Below are 25,718 nucleotides of genomic sequence, written 5' to 3'. Positions count from 1 at the left end.
ATGGAGGAACCGCAGCTCCCCGCCTCCATCAACCCCAGCAACTTCCCGGCCAAGCTGTGGCGGCTGGCGAACAGCCCGCGGTTCCGCTCCGTCCGCTGGGACGCCCGCGGCGAGGGGCTCCTCATCGACCAGCCGCTCTTCGAGTGCGAGGTGCTGGGCACCAGGCCGGGCCATGCCGTGGGGCTGGCCGGCGATGGGGCCAACCTCTTCAAGACCAAGAACTTCACCAGCTTCATCCGACAGCTCAACCTCTATGGCTTCCGCAAAGTGGTGGCGACGGCGGGTAGCGTGGCGGGGACCGGACCTGGGCTGGGCTCAGGGCTTGGCGATGGCGACAGCTCCACCGGGCCTATGCACCACTTCCACAGCCCCCACTTTTGCCGCGATCGCCCTGACCTCCTTGTCCACCTGAAGCGCCTGACAAGCACCAATAAGGCGAAGCTGGCTGCTGGCCTGGAGGTGAACAGCCGCCCACCCAACTGCTTCCAGCGGCTGCTTGGGATGTCGCCGCACGAGAACCCACTGCTGCTGCCCTCGACGCTTGGCAAGGCCAACAGGCCCGGTGAGGCGGGGCGGGCCATGCGGGGCCACGGTGGGTTTGAGAAGCGCTGGGTGGCATGAGGTCTGAAAATCAGCATTCCCCTGAGGGAGGAGGGTTACCTGTCCGTGCCGGTGGCCACTCAGTTCACCCGGTGTAGGAAAATCGTGCAGGTAGATCTGCTGCTGGTAAGCATGGGTAACGTGGTTCACATGTGTTTCAGTCTGCCTGTAGTCTACAATGCAGTCCCTGTTGTGTACTACACTAAGAACACCCTCGCCTGATCTCTCGGAGGCTGGCACAGCTCTACCAGATGAATGTTAGTCCTCCTTGCCTGTCAGCAGAGATGCTCAATAAGCTTTTATTAAATCTGTGAAATGATGGGTCAGATGAAGTGACAACTAGAGCATCCTGTCAGTTTTGTGCAAAGGAGAGAAGACCTGGTAGTTAGATTTCTGTCAGTTGTCTCCTGAAAAAGAATTACAAGCTAAATAGTTTTTAAAGAGGGCTGAAGGAGTAGGTAAGAGCTAAATAGAAAATAATGCTGTTAAAAAGCCTCAGAACACCTTTTCTTTCTTTTTAACCCTGTTGAGAGCATCTGAGTTTTCCAGGACAAGTCTGAGCTCTCAGAGGATTATTCCACAAATTCCATGTATGCAGGAGAGCATTGTAGTTGAAAGGAAGATGTGAATATTTTGTTTTGCTCTCAGTCTGATTGAATTGTGGGCTGCTATCAGATGAGCAGTCCTGCTTCCCATTCCCTTGGTCGCGTGTTAACCATCATCTTCCTTGCAGTTGATAGAGCAACTGTGTTGGTTCAGCATGAGGATCCAAGGAGAAGACTTGAGTGGCCTTTTTACGGCAGGCTCTCAGGCCAGGGTGATGCAGCACGTGGGTGCAGAGCTGTAAGGCTCAGTGCGAGAAAAGGGGAGAAGCAGTTGGTTCTGCTGCCTGCAGCACCAGCCCCCAGTTTAGGACAGAGTAGGATATCATGATACTTGTTCTTGGTTACTGTTTCAGAGTAGGAATTGTCATCTCATTTCCGTGGTGGTTTCTCTGATGTGTATGGAACTACATCTGTAATACCAAGAAAACAAAACGAAGTATTTGAGAAGGAAAGGAACTTATTTCAGTACTGAGACTAGGAAGTGTTTAAATTAGAGATTTGGTGTTAACATTGTTAAGACTAAGATGAGTCATTACAGACTTTTTCAATGAAATCTGCTCTGACTGATGTAATGCAGGCCGTTGCCAGAGAAAGATACAAGCTTTTAATTTTTTGGCCTCTGGTTTTATGGGTGCAGTTTTAGAGAGCTTTTGCTTCAGGAGTCTCAGTTTCTAGAAAGACAGAACAAGGAAAACATGAGGTTTTATATGCAGTCAAGTTCTGACAGGCTGACAATTTATGGTGCACTCTGTACTGACTGTTTAGGGGCATGTCTTTGCTGTAAATGTGAGGTAATTTGATAGATAAAAGATATTTTTGTTTGCAAAGCGTCGGTCTGTTCCAAATGTTTTGCAACACATAACTCTGTGTTAAACATCCAGGAATAATTCCTGTAAAGCAACTGATGCTTCATAACTTGGCATCCTCTGGTGTCTTGTTTATGTGTTAAAACTAGATAATCTTAATTTCCTTATTCAAAGGTAAAATATAAACAAAGGAATACTCATACCTCTGTTTATTTTCTTTTTATATATGGTAAAAATGCTGAACAGGAAATAAATGGTCCTATACATTAACTCTTAATAAATTTTAAGGGCCAGGTGGTATTTATTTAGTGATTCTTCATGATTTAATATGAACTTGCAGAATAATGACTGTATGTTACCCATTTCTTGGATTAGTTCCCACCAGAGGAGTGAAAGAGGTAAATGTGAGGCTATTTTTGTAAAAAGTCTTTTAGGTGAGAACTGGGAACTGCAGGTCTGAGAAAAACCTGGCTTCTAGATAAACCCTATTGACGTGAACTATCCTGAAACTTACAATGTATATAGTCATATACAACACCATGGAAAAGTCACAAGTGCAGTAGTTCTTTTAGTAATTCAATGAACATAGACATTCTCGGTGTTACTGTCAGTGTTTCAACAAAGTCACCAAAACCTCTAATAGAAATTGAGCTATCACGGTATAACAGCAAATACTGTTTCATGAAATAACTGACTAAGAGAGAAAACTTAAGAGAAAAATAAAAGGAATATCTAGGAAATAACAAAATGATGAAGTTTGGGATATTTTAGTCTAAACTGAACTAGTTGAGCTGACTGGAAGAGCTGGCCTTGATTATTTTTTTTTTCTTGACAAATTAAATGACTTGTCATAAAGTACTTTCAGAGTCACTTGGAGGATTTTGACATTGCCCTTCCCTTAGCTGTCTATCAGCTGCCAGCATTGGAGTTTTGTCAAGTCTTGAAGTCTTGCTTTACGATTTCCCATTTTTTTTTAAAACTTATTGTCCGATTTAACATACAGTACTTTCTAAATTAATTTTGTTTGGTTTAGTAAGTTACTATGCGTTTTGATTTATAGCGCATTTCTAAATACTGATAACTTGTTACTGCAAGTTTAAGGAGATTGAATGCTACAGCTGGGTGTTGGCACTGCACTAATCTGCCACTGCAGCAGTTACTGTGCGTTCAGGTGTAAGAATACAATCTGTTTCTGGATTAAGTATATCGGAGCATAGGTAGTCTTCCCAAATCATGTTGCAGAGCCTTGGCTCCTCATATTGCCTTTCATTGCCTGTGAAAACTCCTTTCCTTAACGCTTGTGTCACTTTATTTTGTACCCGCTGCAGGACTGATGCCTGTAGGACAGTTTCATCAACCTTATCATCGAGACGGTTTCTTTCCTTACTCCTATGTATCAACCTCAGTCCAGAACCACAGCACTTTACCGGCAAAAAGTTTCGATCGGACTCCAGTCCCTTCCAGAACATGGCAGGGATCTCTTGGGTTACTTCCAGGGCATGAGGCTTCCCCAACTTTTCCAGATAGAGGGGTTGCCTTTCCAGGGCTCCAGAGGTTTCCAACAGAGGTCACATACACACTCCAGCCTGTCGTCTCTCTTCTGCCGCTTCAGCAAGGCTCTCAAACCATTGCCACTTCCCTTCCAAACTACAGCAGCTACACTTCTTCAATGCAGTACTCACAAGCCTACTATCCAACAGGTATGAAAAAAATTTCTGCACTTGCTTTTCAAAAAGATATTTAAAAGTGATACTTAAAAATATTTTTCTACAATGCTCTGTCACGTGTATATCTCAAGTGAGAATTAGAAAGTGTAAAGTCTAAAAGGAAGAGAGACCTTTATAAAGCGAAAAGGTTTTCTGGTTGGTATTCCTGTACTTACTCCAGATTCTGAGTGTCCCCTGGTGATTTGCCAGGTAGCCTCTCTGTTGAGGTTAAAGGGTGAGGAGAAAAAACGTTTGTCCACAGCTAGTCAGTGTTAGGCAAACTTACATAGTTTTTTTAATTAAGCAAAGCTCAGACGATGGTACTAAAGCACTGAGAACTTATTGAAAAGTAGTATACTAGTCCTTGGTCTCATGTTTTCCCAGGTTGAATTTTAAAAGTCAAAGATCAGTCAAAAGTATTGTGTAGAATATTTCTGCTCATACTATTTTCAGATCTTAATTTTTTTTCTTGCTTACCTTCTTTATGTTGTATTTTTTTTAATGCACTGAAGACTAGAAAGTACAGCTTTCTTGTTGTACTTGACTCCTTTCTTTTGTCCAAAATGTTTCTGCTAAAATTTTCAGTCTCGCTTAAGTGTTTTTATTCTTCAGAAGACAAGTTGAAGCAAATTGGTGTTCTTTTCCTTGCCTTATCTTGAATTGGAAAAATCATGTGATAAATTACTTTTTGGGGGGTGGTGTGTTGTTTTTTTTTAATTTCCCTGAAACCTCTGAAACTCAGAACATAGTGACTCTTTTCTTGAACAGACCAAAACTCGGTTATTATTCTTTCCTTCTGCATGTTCCTCCCTAGGCAGCCGCACCTTCACTAAGATAGATATCCCTGTTTAGAAATCCTACACGTGGTGGCTGCTGTCCTTCTCCAAGTACACAGTGAAATCTTCATATCTTTTGTGCGTGTCTTCTGAGACCTCTGCTGAGAATGTTTCAGACAATGATCGCTAGTTTCCATAACATCGTTTTTGTCAAGGAAGGATTCTGAGGAGCTAGACATTTCTTGTGGACATTCTTAAATGTTTAAGAGACAGACAACTTTTGCCGTGTGCTCCTTGCCCTGTGCTACTTACTAAGATTACTGTGGTGGCTACAGCCTGCATTACCAGCTGCAAACTAGTAGGGGTATCCCGAGAGTCATAGAATGATTTGGGTTGGAAGGGACCTTAAAGATCATCTTGTTCCAACCCTCCTTCCACGGGCAGGGACACTTCCCACTAGACCGGGTTGCTCAAGGCCTCAGCCAGAATACGTGCTTAAGGTGGGAGATGGTCCCCACTTCATGTTTCTTATCAGTTACAGAGCATAGGCTGAAATTAATCACATTGAATTTTAGATGTCTGTATCTCAGCTAGTCCCCCAGACCTCTTCTATAGTCGAGGAGAGGAAATGGGCATCTCCAGGGTGCGATTCATACAGCTTGGTTTAGAGTTTGTCTTGGGGTGAGATTACTCATATCCTGGGAGCACCTATTTTGCAGTACTGACTGTAGAGGAGTTGAAGGAGGCTAGCGTAGATTTAGACATGAATATGTAGATCTCTGTAACTGGATGACGCTAGTCTCTCTCGCTGGAGTTACAAAGGTTTGAAGAATAAATTGGCTATGTTGTACAGGTAAAATCTTCTGGGCCGTGGGGGGGAGGGCATGATTAAAGCATAACAAATTTTGCAAGGTACAAAAATTACAGTGTAGTTCAGACTAAAATAGAGAAACTTATGGAATCTGAGGCTTTTGAAAACTCCAGTGAATTATTTAGTACTTCTGAGAAGTTTGAAATTTCACTAGAAAGTATTATAAATCTTTTAATTTTCACTGTCACTTAGGACCGTCTCAGTGTTTTTACTTCTGTTCCTGTGTATCTCTCAATCTCTTTGCTATCCTTTCTTCTGTATATTGTAGCATGCAGAATTCTGAAAGCTGATTTCTTCATATGTCCACATGAAAAAGTCTGCTTTCCTTCATCTTGAGAGCACAGAACCAAGATTAGCTTATTTGGAAAGTCATAGTTAATCCTAAAATAGGTATGTCATAAGCAAGGGGACTAAAGAATATATGTTCAATCTTATTCTTGACTACTGTAATTTCACTTTTGAAGTTCCATTAAATTAAATCAAAGTAGAACTTCGTCAAAAGATTTCTTTTTATGTGTATTCAGACTTGTCTGTTAACTTCAGCGACAAAAAGATTTCCGTGTTTTTTTCATTATAATTCTTATTGAAAGGGCAGTAAAATAAAAGATGCTCATCTGGATCTTTTTTTCCTGCTAGCATTAGACCATAATTATTTTAAGGATTTATTTCTGTTTGCTTTCAACTATCTGCAAAACCTTTGATAGCAGTAGGATTGCATCAAAGAAATGCAGTGAAGCTTTATTATCAGAGGGCATCCTAATAATGAAAAATCAGTCAAGGAGACTATGTGAGAAATGTTAGTTATTGGTGCCAGCTGACATTTCAAGTCCAGTCATGCCTTCTGAATACATCTGTGGCTGCAGGGGTCATTTACATATGATAACCTTTCTGGTGAGTGGTAGTTTAGCAGTAGTCATGTTATTCTGAATGATACACCCTCTGTTAAGATAAATGTATGTAAAGCTTAAAATTCACATATGTGTTGGTCAAAAGGGGATTCTTAAAATAAATAAGCAGCTGAAAACGCAGTATCTGTTTTAACGCAGCATAAATAGCACCATATTTTCCCTTGAGAAAAGCAGACTAGATGCATTAGTAATGCACTTGTAAAACTAGTAGTAGGATTCATCTTGCCTAAGATACATCTGAATGTATAATAGTTAGTTGTATACGCCTGGGCTTGTCATCTAGATTACATATATAGCCAGCAGAGAGAAACAGGCACCTCCCAGAGGTTGAGTCATTCCAGCTTTCTTAGACCTATGCCTTTGGAAGACAATTGCTTTCTTTCAGATGAGCCTGTTTGTTCATTGACTGTGCAGAGTTTTGACAACTGCTAGATATTGGAGTCTATGTAGCAGTAATGCAATTAATCCCTCCGAAATGCCTAAGCCAGTTCAAACAACGTTGTCTTTCCCATTTTCCCTTATTGAAGATACCCTTGGGTATCATCCTCATTTTCATCAGTCTTTTGCTTGGTAAAGGATCGGAGCTTGCATGTTTTCTGTGTTCAGGCCCATTCCGATGTGTTCATTGATCTGTCAGGAACAGGCACAGCTGCATTCCCTAATTTCCTGCACACCTTTGAGTACTGTTGACCCAGTTGTCTGAGGAGTTAGCTTCTCTTAGGCATAACGTTTGGACCTGACATCATACTTTCACACTGAAAGGACGGTCTTAAGGTTCTTCCTTGGTATTTCCCATGTAGTGCGTGCTCAAGTGGAATGGAAGATGCTGGAGAGTGTCAGTCTCACCCCTTTAGCCAGCGGAGCTGATGGTAACGCTTGTTAATGTCTGTTGCTGTCTTGAAGGCATAGAGATGGTACATGCGGTCCTTCGATTTCCAGCAGATCTTTGGAGAAATTACGGGGGCTGTTCAAGCTTGGTAAAAATGTGCTGCTGATCGTATTGGGTTCGCATTTATTTTTAGGCTTTCACCTTTCCTGAGTTTGTGTGTAGTATTGGAACCTGTAAAAAGCATGCAGTACAAATGTGTGCACATCCAACTATGAGCATGGAGCTTTTTTGATGTTCTTAGATTTTATTTACATTTAGGTTCTAACTTCCAGACACATTTGGCAAGACATATCTTTGCTAAAACTATGTCTGAGCTCAAGCATATCTGTCTGCGTCTATGCTACTGTGTTAGACTTTGCCAGGAAAAGTGCCTGTGTGTCTTCATCAGCTCTATCATTAGATCCTTAGCCTGGTTAGCACTCTCCCCTAAAAATGCTGTGCTTATGTCAGTGGTTGGCGTGGGCTTGGGACCATTCCCTAGAGGCTGTTTGGATGTGGCTGTTTTGACTTGGAAGAGTAAGAGATTTTAATAGGATTAGCAGACTCTGCGCCAGAGAATGGGTCTGGATGCATTTAATTTACTGGTAGAACTATAGCCTTCATGTCTTCATCAAAGATTATGATTGATGTGCTCTTCTCTATTGAAACGTTGAGAGCCCACAAACCAATATTGTCTGATGAGGAGGGAGAAGTATATAAGAATGCAATGTTAATATTGTCATCCCTCCAGCTAAATTTTGTTTGTCTATTTTTATACAATTCATCTAATTTTGCCAGTGTTGAGAAAAGAAGATTTAGTGAATGCCTCATTAATTCTCTAATGAATAGTTCTCTGCTTTGGAGATAAGAATACTAGCCTTGATCAGACCAAATGCCCATATAGCTCATCATTTCCTCTGACAGTAATGGCCAAGGAGGAGTTGCAGGAGTAGATGCTTTTCCAAAATACTCCCAACAGTGTGGGTTCAGGGAATTAATAAACCATAACACGAGTCGTATTTAATAGCCCTCAGTGGATTTCGCTTCCATGAACGTGTCTGTTTCTCCCAACCAATGTAGACTTGTGGCACATAAAACATCTGCGACAAGGGCTTCATTTCATAGCTTAATTGCATTTTGTGCAATGAGCCACCTTTTCTTGTCTCTTTTCCGCCTGTTGCATATTCATTAAATCTCCATTTGGTTTTTGTGTGAATGTGTCTATATCCATATCCCTCTCACTTGCATCGTTCATGATTTTAAATATTTCTATCGCGGTTCCTTCAGCTGCATTTTTTCTAGATCGGAGAGTCGCAGCCCACTTAGCTGGTCCTTCAGAAAAGTGTTCTGTACATCATCCATGTTGCCTGCCCTGTAACCTTTTCCAGTTCTGTTATTTTCTTATTGAGGTGTAGAGTCCAAAAATATACACAGTGGTCAAGGTGTGAATCATATACAGTGGAGTAATAACGTTCCTATTTCATTCTCTGTTCCCTTTTGTAATATTTCCTAAGAACCTGATTGCTTCTTTTGTGACTCTGGAGATCTTTTTGACAGCTGCTGTGTGTGAAGCTGATGTCTTCCTGAAACTATCTACTATGATACCAAGATCTAGTTCCTGATTATTGGTTGACAACTAAGAGCCCATCATTTTCTGTGTGAGATCAGTTTTATTTTTCCTAAGTGCAGAGCTTTATCTGGTGGCTGGTGGCTTTGGGAAACTCATAAGGGGTTTTTTTTCCACATTTTCGTAGCTGACTGCTCTTTCCTGACAGGAATAACCTGGTATTATCAGCAAGCATCACCTCACTGCTTACTCACCCAGTTTTTAAAGTACTTTATTAGAATGATGAGTAGCCTTAGTTCCTGTTCAGGTCCTTGGGGACCTCCACTGGTGACCTTGCTCACCTGTGAAAAGTGCCTATTTATTCCTATCTATCTTGTCTGTTGTATCTTTAAGATAGATTATTTTTTAAATGTACAGCCTTCCCTCTCGTGCTGTTGTTGCTCAGTTTTTGTAAGAGTTTCTGATTATGACTTTGTTAAAAGCTTTTTGGAAATCTGAATACCATATCACAGTTACCCATGTTTGTTTACCTACTGAAGGTCTTTGAAGAGGGCATGAAGGGTGACTTCTCTTAAACACAAAGAAGTCTTCTTGACTCCTTCCCATTATGTATTATCCAGTGTCAACTCATTCTCTATTTCACTGTATTTCCTTCGGTTTTTTCTGGCTTAGCCACAGGTTTATGGCTTACATTTGCTTATAAATTTTTTGTTAACATACTTCTAAATAACTTCCTTTAAAAGTATCGATTTCTGTGCCTGATTTCTTTGCAACCTCTTTGGATATCCAAAGATATTTTCAGTATGTTTGAAATATGATCGTGTGTAAGAATAATGGTGATGCAGAGTGTTCTGTCCTTCCCTTGTTCTGTGAACTATGCTCTTCGTTGATCTCTGCTTGTCCTCAGGGGTCCATTGCTGGGTTGGTTACAGCCCTGCTGACAGCAATTCCATTTTCATAAATCAGTGTTGATATTCCACATACTGTGTCCTGAAGAGTGTGTGATATATTCCATGCATAGCTTGTATGGGCAGAAGTACGTCTCTTTTTTGGCAGAAACCGAATCTATTTTGAGGCTGGTCCATCTTGTTTGATGGAAGGATCTGTATCTTTTTCTTAATTTATTCAGTAAATATTCATCTATTCCATAAGATGCCATTCATCCCTGTCTCCTTAGTATTCAAATGAGATCTGTTCACTGTCAGTTATTTCGTAACAGCCAGTGACAGAATGTGCTTCAGCTGGTAATTTCTTCTGGGTATGACTACATTAACTGTATCTTAGACAAAAGAACTTAGAAATTTCTTCTCTCCAATTAACAGGGTAGGACAAAAGCGTGTGAGTGAAGCAGCTATGTTTTTTGAATCTTGATTCAATTTGAAGACTTGAAGTATTGTAAATGAATCAACACCTTCCCTTTTGATAATACTGCCTGTCAGTAAATGCTTTCTTCATTGTTATTTAAAAAGTTGTTTGGATATATGGTGACTCTCCTTTTGTGACTATGGGTGATGAGTGGTGCTTATCTAAAACTGGCCTCCATCTTACAGTGGATTTGCTTCTCAACTGACTGCCATTAAGACTATGTTCACATCTCCCGTGGTATTTCCACAGACGCAGTTGTTCTTGCTGTTAGATCAGCCACTGCCATCGTCTATGAGCTGGCAAAAAAAAAAAAGTTCTTGTGAGTGCAAAATGTTCTTCTTATGCAACATTCTGCATTTCAGAACCATTCAGAATCGGTCATCGGTCCAGTCTACTATACAGTTATTTTTCTTCTCCTCACTTTGATTTACAAATATAACAATTCGTTTGACTAATGAGTTCCTTTTGCTGCAAGGTCTACTAACTGTAAGAATACTGTCATTTATATTTTACTTGTAGCTTTTTATAGCATATGATCTGGACTTGGGGTTTTACACTTACCTACTGTTTCACAAGCACTTTGTCCCTTCAGGTCCTTCCTTTTCTTTTCTTAGAAAATAGCTTCTTAGTAATATGTGTTTGCTTTTCCTTAGAATCTTTCTAGCAGGTTGCAAGAAATTTCTCCTTTGTCATTGATGTCTTACGTTGTTTATGCAATAGCCCTTCAAAAGTTTTCTTTGGTGGTTTTCTTGGGTTTGTAAACATACTTTGGAGTTTCCAGTGAGAGAAACCCAGATATCATTTAGGTTTTTGGCAATATCTAGAATTGTACAGAATGTTCTTCTGGAAGATGGCCGCATTTCATCATAAAGTTGCTCAGAATTAGCTTTTGAAGTAACACAAGTGATACACATATCCCATGCTTCTTTAGAAGGGTGTCTGCTGGCTCTTTCTGTGTTGTTTAGCACCTGTGTTTGTTGCTCCAAACTGCGCAAAAAATCAACATCTTATTAAAAAGGTATAGATATTAAAAAACCATATTGGTTATCGTAGCAACTGTCTCATGTGAAATCCCATTTAAGTGACAAGCATTGCAAATAAATTGATCTTATCTGTTTGCCATCTCAAGTTATGCTTATTAGATTTACTAATTATGAACATTGGACTAAATTTGATTTCATCACGGATTTCTCTCTCTGTCTCAGAATGACTGCAGATTTTAAAGAGTATCTATTCTACAAATAATGCCTTTACTTTTAAATTATCTCTGTGTGTCACCAAACAATAATACCTGCAGAATACTACCTCATCTACAAAGTTGCTTTTTAGAATAAAATCACTGTTTAATTTTTTTGTCTGTGTGTGTATGAATGTCTGGTCTTCCTTATGTGAATCCACTTTCTGTGATATGTTGTGATGAGAAAGTCAAGCAGACAAATTAAAAAGGTGATACTAAGATACAAAAGGCTGTGCTTTATAAGTTTATATGTGTGCATATCAATTTTACAGTATCTATTTTTAATATATGTACACATATATTAGAATAAATATTTTTTAAGACGAAGAAATCAGTCTTAAAATCACTTGAGAGGTAATAATACATTTCTGGAATTCAGTTTACTGTGTGATTATTGAAATGTTTAATCAAAGTAAGCAATAAAACTCTGCATACCAAACACAAATTCTGGAAGTCTGACAACTGTGTTTGAATTCTTGCAGCTGCACTGCAGTGTTGTTCACCTGCCCACACGGATCCTCTGACTGGCTGTGCTAGTCCTACAGCTTCCACGTACACCTACTGCAGCTTCTTCCAGGTGAGTGTAGCACACTGCAGTCAGGTGAAAGCGGAGGACACTGTATGGATGAACTGTAGGTTTATGGACTTCTGAAGTGAAGGATATAAATGTGAAAATTGATCTGCTTGAGAAAGTGAAAGTAATGTGGTTTACAAATATCGATTTCAAAGAGCCACTGAACATTAAATGGGTAGTTTTGTAATTCAAGTGAGGTTTCAGGGTAGCAGCATAGTGGGTGTCCTCATCAGTGGGGTGGTTTTGTCTCTATAAGTTTTTTGCTTGACTTCCCCAGAATTCATTTTAGTTAACACGTCTACATTTATCTTTGAAGAATGTCCTTGTCTGGACAAAAAGAGATTCTTTAATATTATGAAAATACTGGGAAACAGCTCCTCTGTTTTGTCCCAGACAGCTTTCTGCAGTCCTGAGTTTCATTTGATGAATAAGAAAAACTGAGATGACTTTTGGAATTGGCCCCATCTCAGAGATGTCTTGTTAAAGATAACTACGGTACTTACTGTAAATGCTTTATAAAATTCCGGGGGAAACTGCACCTTATTTGGAGAACCTGGCTTATCAGATATCAAAAGAACTGAAGTAAAAACACAAGGGCTTCCTTTTGTATTACAGCATAATGCATAAACTTTTTTTTTTTTCCTCACAGAGGACAAGCAAAGCGAGTTATGCTTATGTGTTTTGAAAAAGGGTTGACCTACCCAAGCTTGATCATCCAGTTTCCTGTCTTGCAAATATCAACCTTTGTCTTTTTATTCATGATTTTTTAAAATATAAGCTTATCCAAGATGGCCAGGTTATGGCCAGGATAACCTGTTGGTGTAAGGATATAAATAGCTGCTGGCCAATCATGCCATTGATACTCCAGTATTTATTTTTCACACAGTGCATCTTTGTCCTCTCGCTTACATCACGAGAGTTCTGGAAGCTGCTTTTTCAGCCAGGACATGAGGATCTGTCAATGTTTGGGATAGCAAATCATTCCAAGGGAGTAATTGTGGCTAGATTGAAAGATGATATAAATATGCTGTCCAAAGGGTCTGGTAAAAATCAGTTGTTTGGAGAAACAAGTCCATGGGCAGTGTGTGGAGTGAGAAAAGATGTAGGCCACTTACTGGTGGATGCTTTGATAAACAGTCCTAACCAGGGAACTCCAGGTCGAAAACTGCTGGCGCATCTGGACAGAGATTGCTGGAAGAGAGCCTCTGTGTGAGCAGCCCACAGGCAGGCTGTGGCGTAAAACCGTTCTACCACGTCAGCAACTGGCTGTCTCTCAGCAGGATCCCACAAATATCCCACAGAATGGACCAACAGGACTTCTTGGGATTTCTGAGTGTTAGTGTAGCATAGACCATTGCTCCCAGAACACGGTGACAGGGGCTGTGCAGGTAGTACAGAAGACGGCCATTTGCCTGTGGTTCTCACCGAGCTGTGGGGAATAATCAGTTTACCTTTTGTGTGCTCTGGGGTAGATACTTCCCCAAACTTCTGCTGAGGAATGCAGAGACAGTATTGATCATCCTGCCCTGCTTGTGTATTGATCATCAGTAACCACTTGCACAAATCCTCCAAAGCAGTAAAGTTAATCCTCCCTGGCTGACTAAATATTTTCATTGTTCTTCACAAAAAATAGAACTTCTGCATTGCATCGTTCCACTCAATATCTTCCACTAGTTGTGGGAATTCAGTGCGATGCTGTTGAAGGGTGGTTTGCAGCGCATTTTGGGCTGTTTGTTTGATCACGTCGTGGCCTACCAGATACTACTGGTAAAGTCTATACAAAACTGCTGGACCAGTCCAGAAGACACTGAGCCGTATCAGCACACTGGCAGTCAGCAAGCTCACTATCAGCCCTGTTTCTATTGGATCCAGACTCTCTTTTGTGGTCTCAGAAGGAAAACCAGGAACTGTTGGACAAGAAAGCCTAAACCTTGTGCTAGTCCTTACTGAGTCTTGCAGAGAGCATCACTGTACGTTTAGGAGAGATTAAGACAGGTACAGTTTTTTGGGGCTTGGAGGCCAGCTGCTGGGCTTGTACAGTACACGCCTGATGTGCTGAAACTCGTAGGTGACTGGGGCATGGGCAGACAAGGCCAGTAGGTGTATGTCTGTCTGCCTGCAGTTTGCTCTCCCGAAAAAGCTGCAGAGAATCACTGCATGGGACGGCAAGGGGGTATAGGTGGTTATACCCAGCATAACGGCTGATTAGGGTACATCTCTTGTCAGGTTTCTGAAATCAAGGTTTCAGAGATGTGAATTACACTCTCATCACAATTAGTTACAAAACTGGGAGCTCAGGTGCAGCTTCATACTCCTTTTTCATTTGGGTTCTCCTGAAGTTGGGTGTGGGTCAGTGTGATGAACCAGGATCCTTGGAGAGGAATGAGTCTTGTGAGAGAAAACTCCCGCTGTCTTCTGCAACAGCAGAGCAGTTTCGCCAACTCTCACCCATGAGCGCAGTATTTCCTTGCTGCTTTATCATAGGTGTGAAACAAGGCTACATATTGGATTTTAGTGATTTTTTTTTCTTTTTTCCTTTTTTTTCTTTTATTTAAACTAGCAGCCCTGCTATTTGGTTGTTGCTATTAGCATTGTTATTAAGCTGTCAGTATTTCCTTGTGGAACTGAAGCAAGAGGAAACTAGAAATGGAAGAAAGAAATGTGGGAGAAAAAAGAATAACTTTCCTGACTTTAAAATAGCCCTAAGTAGTTTGCTTTTATTTGTAATAAGAATGATAATCAGCCATGTTATTTCAAAATTAAATTGAATCTGAACTACTTCTGAATGATTACCCAAGCTCTCAATCCAGATTGTTTTAGTCCCAGCAGTCGCTAAAAAGGTGTGGTTGTGCTTTGCGTCCTGTGCACACTATGCTGATCTTAGAAGTGAAATGCCCATCTTCCCTTTCACCACTTTTGCTAAATTAGACCATTTTTCCTTTTGAGCTCAAATGACCAGCAAACTATTCATCTTTTGAGTCATGACTTCTCAATTTTCATTACTTGGGGTCTCCCTCCCATCCTTGTATGTCGCATCTTCTCTAGATAAAATAAAAAGATTTAACTTGTATCTTTGTGGGGGCACTTTCTCCTATTGAAAATGCATACAAGATCCTCTAGGGCATCCAAGAAGATGGTACGTGTTACAACAACTTCCAGCTGAGGTCCCGTAAGAAAAGGCAGAAGTTGCAGTGTGGGTTTGTTGGTTGGTTGGTTGGTTGGTTTGGTTTTGGCAGGGATTATCTCATCCCTGGGCAGTTGACTTAGTAACCCAGATCTTACTTAAAATCCTGGCTACTTAACACAATAAACAAGCAATGCAATAAAAGTGAAACACCTTGTTAATAATTAAAAAAATACAACTGAAAAAATATTAAATGAAAGGAACTATGTTTACGTCTATATCATAAAAATATAAAGGTGGCTTGCCTTTAATGAAAAGACTTTGTTTCACTTAACCTAAATTTCTCAAATTCCAGGTTTTATCTTCCTGACCTTTCCCCGCCCCCCAACCTCCTCCAAAGTTTATGGCTATCTGCAGATTGGTACATCGACATGGAGCCACACAGGACTTGACTTCATACACCCAGAGAAAGGGATCTCATCTCTTTGTGGTATTTCCTTCAGGGACTTCTGATGTTCATGCTGCTGAGAGACCAAATCCTTCACTGGCATTTGATCTGTTATGGCTTTCCTAGCAGGTGATCCTGTGGCTTCTGTTCTCTAATTTATTCATCTATGGAAATAGCTTTTTATTAACTATTACCTCAGCTAGAAGGTCTGAGGATAATCAGGCACTAAGGATTGATCCTTCATTCTAGACTTCTTCCAAAATAAAATTGCATTTTAAATATACCTAAGTTTCTCTCCAGCATCATTATGAGACTCATATTTGTCAAATAGCAATACAGACACTGGCTGTTAAAGTGTGATTTATCATTTCACTTGAGTAGGAATTGCTGCTTTTGAGAAACTTTTCTTTGTCTTCTTTCTCCTTTAAACAGTCTTTGATTTGTATGAATTCTACTAAAAAAATATCATTGGATTGCTGACTGCGTCCTGTCCTCTCGTGACATTGTTATAGTGAAATATTTTAGCAGTGTACAGACCTCCCCTGGGATGGCAAAGGCAGCCTCTGCAGCTTCTCCAGGAACTGTTTCTGACCTGAAGATCTATAGGGCTTTTATACAGATTTATGTAGTCTTTGAGTCGTGTGTTTGTGGGACACTGTGTCGTGACAGGAGTGCCCAGATGTGAGGCTGTGACAGGCAGGGTAGTTCTACAGTATTTGTTTTCATAGGTGTCTGAACTCCCCTTCATTTTGGGACTGGAGCATCCCTGGGAATCCCCTCTTGTGTGGATGTGCATATGGACAATCACTTAAAGAGGAAAAAGATGTTATTGGTAAGTAACTGAGTTCCTCGAGTTGTGTTGTCCATATGCACGTTTACATTATGCATACCTTTTCTCTTGCTTAAAAATCTTGTGGTTTGTGCTGTTTTCCTACACAAGGTAGATTTGTTCTATCATTTTCTATCGCATGTATGCTGTGTGAAGGGGGTGGTTCTAATGTACCCCCACAGGCCCTACTAAGACTAGAAGCCCCTGGTTTGAATGCTTGGGTACACTTCTACCTGCAGTGCAAAGGTTTGCAGACAATGCATCTGAAGGAGTACACAGCTACTGGTAAGTAACTTCCTTTCTCTCCAAGATAGACAGTGAATAGAAGAAAGCAAGCGTGCCAAGAGTAAGGTGGTTAATGAAAAACAAGACAAAATAGTAGCCTTTTTTTTTTTTAATCAAATCCGCTGTTTTAACTGAAAATAACAGACAATCTTTCAAGCTTTTGGATAAACGATCACTTCAGTTATTGCTCAGGTTCATTTCCAAAGCCTTACAGAACTAATACACATCCTGTCACTGTAATTTTTTGACACAAAAGTTCACCGTATTTTGTTTCTTCCAGAGTCCTCCAATGCATCCACCTTACAAAGCTGAATATCTGCCCTCTAACTGGCCTTGTGATACGTTCGATGAAAACAAGAAGACAGACGAAAATCTTGAAGCTCTGTTTCAGGTTGCTGATGAAATGTGTTCATCACCCAAAGCTGACATGGTGAAAGTGGAACCTGTGGAGAGCCAGTGTTCAACCCCTCAGTCTAACAGAGGTCAACTGGTGAATATTGAGAATATTGATACGCCTTCTTCAACTGAGCAAAGCCAACTGGAATCTCTTAGTCCTGTAGCTTCAGACACATTGTTTGTGATGGGAACAGATCAAGCAGTAACTTGTTCTCCATCACAGCCTTCTGAATTTCTCTGTGCTACCCGTGCCACTGCATCTGTAGAAAGGGCTGCTGCTGGAATAATGCAGGAATTTGTGACCACAGGGGAAGCATGTGAAAACCTGAGAGAACAACCAGATCACTGCCCAGCTCAATCCGCCATCATGTTTGTTCAGGAAGCACCATTCAATCCAGAGCAGGTAGGGGGTAAAGGGATATAAAACAACATAACTCTATTCAATAGTAATGCTAGGGTCTGGATGGATAGCTTTTTAATATTCTTGCCTGTTTAAGAACTGCTTCTTTAATTAAACTTTCAATGGACAGTGAAGGGTTTGCTTGGTAAAGCAAGATTTAAAAAAGAATGAAGATGTATCTGGCGTTAATGAGCATGAGATGTGTTAGCCTGTGTTGGCCAAGTTAGGGTGCTCATTTGAATGGGAAAAATACATAGTGCGGTGGTACTCATTTTTCAGGTTATAACGTAGCATCTTTAGTCTTAAATAAAAAAGAGTGTTTTGAGAATTGCCCCTGAAGGCAAAAATTTTTGTTTAAAATTTAGGTAAATGGTTACGTTGTTCCTGATAAACAGTTATTAAGTTTCTGTTTACTGTGGAAAGTATCATTTATTGATATTTGAATAGTATAAAGCATCTTCGTTTGTTTATACTTTGTGGTGTCCGACAAGTTGTAATTGCACTTTGGTTTACCTGTGCCTGGTCTTCCCTGGATACAAAATTGTTAAGTCTCGTGTGCATTCTAGATGTTCATTTTTGTGTACGTGTTGAAGCTACTGTTGTATGGTGCTATCAGTATCTTGATGCCTTCAGTAAAGTTTATAGCTTGGAAATCCTCAGCTGGTGCAAGCTTGATTGTTCTTAGTCATCTTCCTCTTGGGTATCTTTATAGAAACAGATGTATATTCTCTGGAGAACTCTCCAGAGAAGGCTTCTGTTCTTGTACTCCCATCAGGCTCCTGGTTTGCTGTCTTCCTTATCCCTGAATCTGTAAGTAGCCCTCAGTGCCACGTAACTCAGAGCAAGCTTATGACAGAATAGTGGCTGTGCACAGGAGACAGTTTTATTCCTCTGTGTAGCAGCCCAGGAGGAGCAAATTCCTCCAGTGTTAATACAAGAACATTGAAATGGCTCTGCTGGGTCAGAACAAAGGTCCATCTTGCCCAGTGTCGGGTCTCGGGACTGTGATCTGATCCGTAGGGAAGAGCAAGAACAAGGCATGCACATAGAACACAAAGAATGCGCACATGCATTCCTCCTTATACCTTCCAACTCCTTTCAACTTGAGGACTTGGAATGATACCATATACTTAATCCTAGGTTTCTCTTCTGTGGACTGAAGTCAGCCCTTGAAACCATGTCAATTTTAGCATAGTGTCCTTTGACCAAATAGACACTTTGCTCATGATCTATTGCACAAAGAGCTTCCTTTTGTTCCTTTTGAGCATGGTTCTTACTAGCTTCGTGGGATGCTTCCTGGTTTCTGTCTCAGACGAGACATTCAGCTGTCATCCCTGGCTGCTTTCTGCATGTCACTTGTCATTTTGCAGATCTCTTACCACCGCCTCCTCGGTAGTCTTTTTCCCTGGCTGCACAGTCCTGCTGGAGTTTCCTCTGCGTGGCAGCTGCTCTGCACCTCTGGTTAGCTTTGGGTTTGTTCTCAACTTGTTCCATTTCTCCTACATCCTTTTTTGAAATGAAGAGAGCATTGAAATTGTGGGAAAACTATCCATTTTTACACCAACACAAAGATGTTTGCTGTTTTGTTCTCTATTTCTTTCACAGTATTTCCTAGCATTTACTTGCTCTTGTGACAGCTAGTGAGCCTTGAACTGTCCTTCTCATAGAACTAAGAGTTCAGCAAAAACTTGCTTTACTTTCCTGATTTCCTAAAAGATAGCAAATTAAAGAACAATTCTTTACATGCAGAATTAGTGCATTCAACAGTTCAGATCCAGCATTTTCCTCTTAGCCTCAGTGAGACTATTCTAGTGCATTCTATTAATGTGCATACACATTGCCTGTTATATACTTAAGATTCAGTAATGACAGACTCAGGGTGGAGACTGTGATTTTTGGAAATGCTAATATCTTCCTACTGAGTGTGATGACCTTTTGTCTTCTGTAAATTCACACATACGGGTTTTCAAAAGCTTTTTTTGCCTTAATAGAAGGAAACGTTGCAGGCTCTGAACAATCGTTCATCTTTAGGATATTGATTGATAGGATATTTGCAGAAGAGATGAATATTCTAGAACAGGTGATAGTGAGAACATCTTTCTGTCTAAAGGTAAACTCCAAGGGCTTAGCTTTGGGCCTTTAATTTCTCAGTGGAATAAAAACAGACCTTGGTTGTTTGGCTTTTTTTTTTCTCTTTTTTTTTAATCGACAGATTTTTGCCACATGATCTACAGATTTTGCCACAAATACACCAGTTCAGTAAATGGTTGCCTGCAAAATACATATGGAGCAGCAGCAGAGGGCTCCAAAAAGCAAGCAACACATTATAATTTAATGTCTTAACAATTGGGTGGGGTAGGGTGAGATTTCCAACCAGAAATGTGCGGCTCGCATGTGTAGTTTTGCATCACACAGCTCTGTCAAGTTGTTTGAACTAGATCTGTCATTACTAATACACGTGTTGGTAACGATCAGTGCACCTGGATTTCTTCTAGCTGATTTCTTCTAGCTAGTTTGATAACTGAGGGCAAAGCTCAGGCTGTGAGGGCATGTACCCTAACTTTGTATGTTCTAGTTTTCTGTTTTCGTGTTTTCCTCAATGCGACATTTTGTAAGAGCTCAAGTTTCGATCTGGCAGTCTTAATTCTGAGTTAAAAACACTTATTATGTATTATGTAAACCATCTAGGCAGTGTTCAACACTTGTTAGATGTCCTTTTGGAGTGCAGAAGAATAGTTGTTATTATTTTTTCCCTAAAATGATTACAAGAAAATATTGAGTGATCTTATTTTTATTTCTTTTGTTTGTTTGTTTTTTTAAAGGAGAACGCTAGTGTTGAATGTGGATCCAGTACATCAGAGACAGAAGAGAGACAATTCACTTCAGGAACTGAGCCTGTGAACAAAGCTGTAGAAAAGGCAGATTCATCTGTAAAACCTAGATGCCGGAAAAGAAAACACAGCGACGAGTCCCCTGGTAAGAAGAGATTCTGCATTTTTTACAGATTACTGAGACAGCTCTATGCTATTACAGAAAGGGGAGATCAGAATAGTTTAGTTAATTGTCTGTAGTGTCAGTACCTCATTGTGCCTTCAGTTAAAATACTGTACTTGTACAACCTCTTAGTACACTTACCAACGTGCTTCTAAAGAGATGCTTGCGCTAATTACTCTTGTGTGGAAAAGGGTATAAATTATATCAGTAAATAAAACCTGAAGTCGTGGGAGTTGTGTCAGAAACCTGGCTGTCACAATATCGAGATGAAGTCCATAGATATGTTTGCTGGAGAGTGACAGTGCTACAAAGGAAACACGGAGTAATGAGGTGACGATTGAAGTAACAGGGAGAAAACCCACCAAACCGTTGAAATTAGTGTAGAAGTCCAAACTTTTTGTCTCAGATCACTAATTAAATTTCGTACCAGTCTGCTGATAGGTATGCTGAAACACATGAGAAAAGCAAGCAGCACAACATCTGAGGCCACACAATTCACAAATCTAGTAACTACAGGAAAAACCTAAATGTCCACAGATTAGGAAGACATAAGAAGACACAAAGAGAACTTTGGATCCATTCAAGAGGAAATGTTGGTGCAGCCTGAAAGTCTCGCAAGAAGCTATTTCCCTCACAGCTGTTCATCAAAGAGCTGATTGTAGAGTTTGAAGAGCTGTTGCTCACTTCAAAGGGTAGTTTCTAGATTCCAGATAATGATGCTAGTTAATAATTCAGCTCATAACGCCCATCAGTTTCAAACATTTAAGTAAGGAATAAAGTCTTTTTGTCAGGAAGCTGAGAAAGAAGGTTGGATGCCATCTTGAAAGAAGACAGGCTTTTGTTTAAAACGCAGGATTGAGAGTTCTTGTTCAATTACTTCCTGGTACCATGGATAATTAGCAAACTTCTCAGCTTTCATATCTACAGCAAAACATTTGCTTAATATGCCAGTTGTAAAGTTATGTACAGGAACATTTTGGAAAGCATTTCCATGGGATTGTTCCACAGAGATGAAACACTGTTACACTAATGCTAATTAGCAACAATTAGCATAGAGTCTACTCTCTGGGAAATGTGATAGTCATCCAGGTCTGCGTTCCCAGTGTTGTTCCTTTTGGGCTTGGTGTGCGTGTGAAGGGTAGAGACAGACAGCACACCTGAGCCAAACCTGGTCAGGCTCAAGTTGGCCCAAAATGAACTGGGCACATGATACAAGGCTGGAAGCTGGCACAGCCCATCTCCTGTATTTCAGCTGTGTGCCTGAAGCAGGCAGGTTTAAATATAAGCTGACTTCTGTCGCTCTGACTACATGTCTGTCTGTCGGTACCTCCTTTCCTCTGTAAGTCTTGGGAGACAACTTCTTCCTTGATCTTTCTGTGCAAAAATATTGCATCGTGAAAATTTCCAGGTGTTTCTTCACAACTTATCCTCTGAAAGTGATTGAGTCCTGTCTGCCTTCCTCTTTTCCTTTGGGCACTCATTTGCAAGTTTTCTGAGCCCGCACTTTGATATGTATCCTGCTATAGAGAAGGCTTTTCTTCCATCTATTTCAGTAGGCTGCTGACATGATTCACTTTTCTTTGTCACGTGGTTCTGGATATCACACGGTGAGAGCCAACATAATGTGGTACCAAAGGCCACTGCAATGAAGATGGCAGGAGAAGTCACTTCTGTGACTGGGAGCAGCTCTGGGCCGAAACTAGGGTGATAAATTGTACAAATGAGCCAAGAATCAAAGCCTCCCTCGCGGAGAAAGCATTATGTTCCTTTGAAGAACTAGGCCCGATTTCTTTGCCTTTTTGCAGCTATTCTGTAGCAAGAGAGACAGCTCTTGTCTTACTAAAGTGCTGTCCCCAAGATTTCCCTCCATAGCTGCCAGCCCATCTCTGCAGCTCCATAAATCACTGAAATACGTTATCTCTTTTCTTCAAATGAAAACCAATATACTTAACCAACTTCTCAGCTAAATTTGAGTTTACCAGTTCTAAGAACATCCCACCAGCCAGGGTCAAGATGAAAGGTCTCTCTAGTCCATTGTCCTGTCTCCATCAATATCTTTGGCATTTTTGTATTATTAAGCAGAAAAGGCCTCAGTAAACTTCTCTTCAACTAATTTTTCTAGTCACTTTTTTGAAGCCATGCAAACATTTAGCATCCACTGTGTTTTTTGTAAGTTAATGTCATTAACATAGGTTAGTTACACAGTGGGTGAAGAACCCTCCTCTTTGTTTTGAATGCAAGTGTTCGCTTGAGCCATATCTTTAATCCTCATGCACTGATTGTCTTTGTACCTGACAGTGGCAGAGGGACCCCCTTTCCTTCGGTAGCAGCAGGAGAAGAGCTATTTGTGAGTCCTCCTGACGGTCAGAGGCTGCAACAGAGGGTGCAGAATTTAATTGAGCACTAAGATACCTCATCATGAATGAGTATGGGCTGTGTCTTCTGTTCCTTCCCACTCTTTTTCTTGTGAGACAGTGAGTATGGCGCTCTGGTTCCTGGCCTGGTTATCACATTGAGGTGTGAGTGATAACTCACCTTTCAGGGACTGCTTTATTCAGCCCCAGGCTCTTTCTTAGGACATAGATTTGAAGGTGCTGATGATGCATCTTCTTTCTCCGCTACTTTCTAGTCGAGCTCATCTATAAAATGGGATTTTTGGAATAAATCTATCTGCTTATGTTGGCAACAGCCCCACTTGCAACAGGAGTCATTTTGGACTTCACGAATGATTGATAGGAACTCTAAATTCTTCACGTATCTTTCCGCAGCTCCTCTGCACTGTACTCCACAGGTACACTCAGCTGGTGAATATAGCTGTGCTGGACCTAATACCTGTGCTTTGTGCTTCCTTTTCTAAAGGAGCACGTAAGAAGGACCAGATTCTGATTGGAGAAATTTTTTTTTGCAGCCCTTTCTGGAAATAGGAATCTTAGAGCGGAGCAGGGGAATTTGTTACTTCTGGATGTAAGCATTTAAGCTGATACTGATACATTACGGAAAAAGCATTCTTTCTCAATGGCTGGCCGTATATTTTTTGTGAGTCTAGTCCTTCAAATAATCTGTCAATTTCCTCTAATTTTTTTTGCTATAAGAACACAGACGTAATACCAAGATGCTACTGACTCATATGAATCCATCATTATCGTGCTGCAAGGTGCCCTAGACATTTACCACCCACTCCCGTGCCACTGCAGTTGTGTCACTGTGCGTTCCCTCTCATTCACTTCAAGGTAAATAGATTTATAGGTGCAATTGCTAAGGGCAAATCTTCATTCAGGCAAGGTCTCCCATGCTATCTATAGTTCACTTGAACTATTTCCTACACCTTCCAGAAAAAAATAATTTCATTTAGTTCGTTAGTGTTCCTAGTAGGTCACAGTGAGATCTCCTACAGAGGTGTTAAGGGTGGGGGGACAGGCCTGGCCCTGAACTCTTCAACGTCTTCCCCTCTGAAACCCAAAGTGAAGTTGCTCGCAGGAGTTTGAACTGCAGCTTCTCGCTCCAGCTCAGCTCCTGTTACCTTTACTTCATTCTCTATTCAGTGAAGAACTTTCAAATGACCTGTCCTGGCAGCCTGCTAGTTTGGATGAGTGCATGTTAGACACTGTCTCCTAACTTTACGGGTTTCAGAGTCACGTTGTTACTAGCCCCCTCTTTTCGCCATCCCTGTGCATTTTCCAGATTTATTCCAAACAGTTCACTTTGTCAGGAGGTAAATGTCAGAAAGTGCAGAACTGGTGACTATTGGGCAGGAACTTTGTAATATAGAAAAAGAACAAGGGCTGGAGTACTTTTCCTAGGATGTGAATGTGTCTGTTTAGAGAATAAAGTTCACCTGGGTGACGTTTGCAGCAGTAGTGCCATTGTGACTTTATCGGGGTACTTGTTCACTTTCTTGACCAGCAAGGTCTGGCCGTACATTGGAAGTATCCCCGTTTTGCTGTGGGTCAAGGTAATTTTGAAAAAATGAGTCTCTTGTTTGTCCTGTCTGTGACACCATGAGTTTCCTCTAGGAGCTTGGCACCGGCTGTGGCATACTTTGAGGCCATTGTGTCTTTATGGATAAATGAAGGTATATGTCACAAGCAGAATGGGCGTTTCTGTAGACCCTGACAGGGTTTTATAGCAATTAACATTTGTCAGTTGGTATCCATGGCAGTGAGTGTGCATATAAATAATATATCTTGAAGAATGGGAGCACTTTTCTTATAATTTGTTTCGTTATTGTTTTGTATTTAAAGTTTTGCAAAATTAGAATAATTCTTATTCTTTAAAGAGTAGGCCTCAAATTCTCCGGTTACGGTCTGCCTTTCAGGCCATGTTTTATGGTACCCGCTGGAAGTCCAATGGCTCTGTGCGCTGCCAAGTGAAACACATACAAGGACTGATACTCAGTATTCCCTTTTCTCCCTAGATCACCATCTGCTGGTGGACATAGCCTGCAAGCAGGGGTGCTTTCCCAGGGAAGAAACAAGAGAGTGAGAAGTGGGTGACAAGTATGTGAAAATGTGCAGCAGCTGCCAGCTGGGATCCCCGCCTGGACTCCAGCAGCAGAGCTGCGCACACAACCCACAACCGGCACTTTGGGTCCTTTCAACTCTGGTTAAAACAACAAACAACCAAACAAAAAAACCTCTATATTTTGCTTTCACTTTAACTTTGTAGGGTATTAGTCGCTTCCTTTTTTTTACCCCGCTTCCATTACATTTTCTACCTGTCAAGTTATAAAGCATCTAGTGGTCAGAGTATTTAATATGAAGTAATTACTTAGCTGCTTGTATTCTTTAGGTCTGAAAAGTCTGAACTTTTTGTAAATAGGAAGCCTTAAAAACTTTCTCAGAAATTTCTTACTGGGAAGCAAATAGTTTTTAGCACTGTATTTGGAATCTTTTTATTTAACGTTGTTGGAAGCTACAGTATGCTCGGCAGAGATGGTGTTTGGGGCTCTCGCTGTCTTTGCTCGAAGTCATACTGTGGCCCTTTACTGGGGATTGTGTGTGAAACAAAAGCGTAGGAAAGTCACAAGATTCCAGGTCTGAATGGGTCAGGGATTTCGGGAGAGCAGCTATAGGAAAGATGAGCTAATTTTCTGAGTGATTAACCAGGAAATGCTCTTCCTTCCTAAACCAATGCTCTGTTTCAGCAGCAAGTGTGTCCTTTCTGGTGGGTATCCATTACATATGACAGCTGCTGATCTTTTACATTAACGGGGAATTCTTCTGTTTTAATAATTTTCTTTTGATTCTAATGGTATCTGTAATGATAAGGTATTTCTTGTTTTAGTACTTTGTTGTGAATAGGTCTTCAAAATATATTTTTAACTTTTAAAGTATGATTGTATTTATATTGGTAGTAGATC

The 25,718-nt window shown here is 40.7% G+C and overlaps 1 protein-coding gene across 1 annotated transcript; it reads left to right on the top strand.

Annotated features, from left to right (window-relative positions):
• On the top strand, positions 1–24,841 carry HSF5 (heat shock transcription factor 5). The gene is made up of 6 exons (XM_054210106.1): positions 1–562; positions 3,340–3,711; positions 11,792–11,886; positions 16,850–17,368; positions 20,188–20,341; positions 24,774–24,841. Exons 1-6 carry the CDS (start codon positions 1–3, stop codon positions 24,839–24,841), a joined length of 1,770 nt encoding a protein of 589 aa, XP_054066081.1.
• The last annotated feature ends 877 nt before the right edge of the window (positions 24,842–25,718 follow it).

This window comes from Rissa tridactyla, chromosome 7, assembly GCF_028500815.1.
Source record: "Rissa tridactyla isolate bRisTri1 chromosome 7, bRisTri1.patW.cur.20221130, whole genome shotgun sequence".
Taxonomy (NCBI): domain Eukaryota; kingdom Metazoa; phylum Chordata; class Aves; order Charadriiformes; family Laridae; genus Rissa; species Rissa tridactyla.
The sequence above is the reverse complement of the archived record's forward strand: the minus strand, read 5'-3'. Positions and strand labels throughout refer to the sequence as shown.

Excerpts from the sequence above, each read along its gene's own strand:
- HSF5 (XM_054210106.1), top strand. The coding sequence starts at position 1 with ATGGAGGAACCGCAGCTCCCCGCCTCCATCAACCCCAGCAACTTCCCG. Across the intron at positions 11,887-16,849 it reads CCTACTGCAGCTTCTTCCAG|AGTCCTCCAATGCATCCACC; the intron begins GTGAGTGTAGCA and ends TGTTTCTTCCAG. Across the intron at positions 20,342-24,773 it reads ACACAGCGACGAGTCCCCTG|ATCACCATCTGCTGGTGGAC; the intron begins GTAAGAAGAGAT and ends TTTTCTCCCTAG.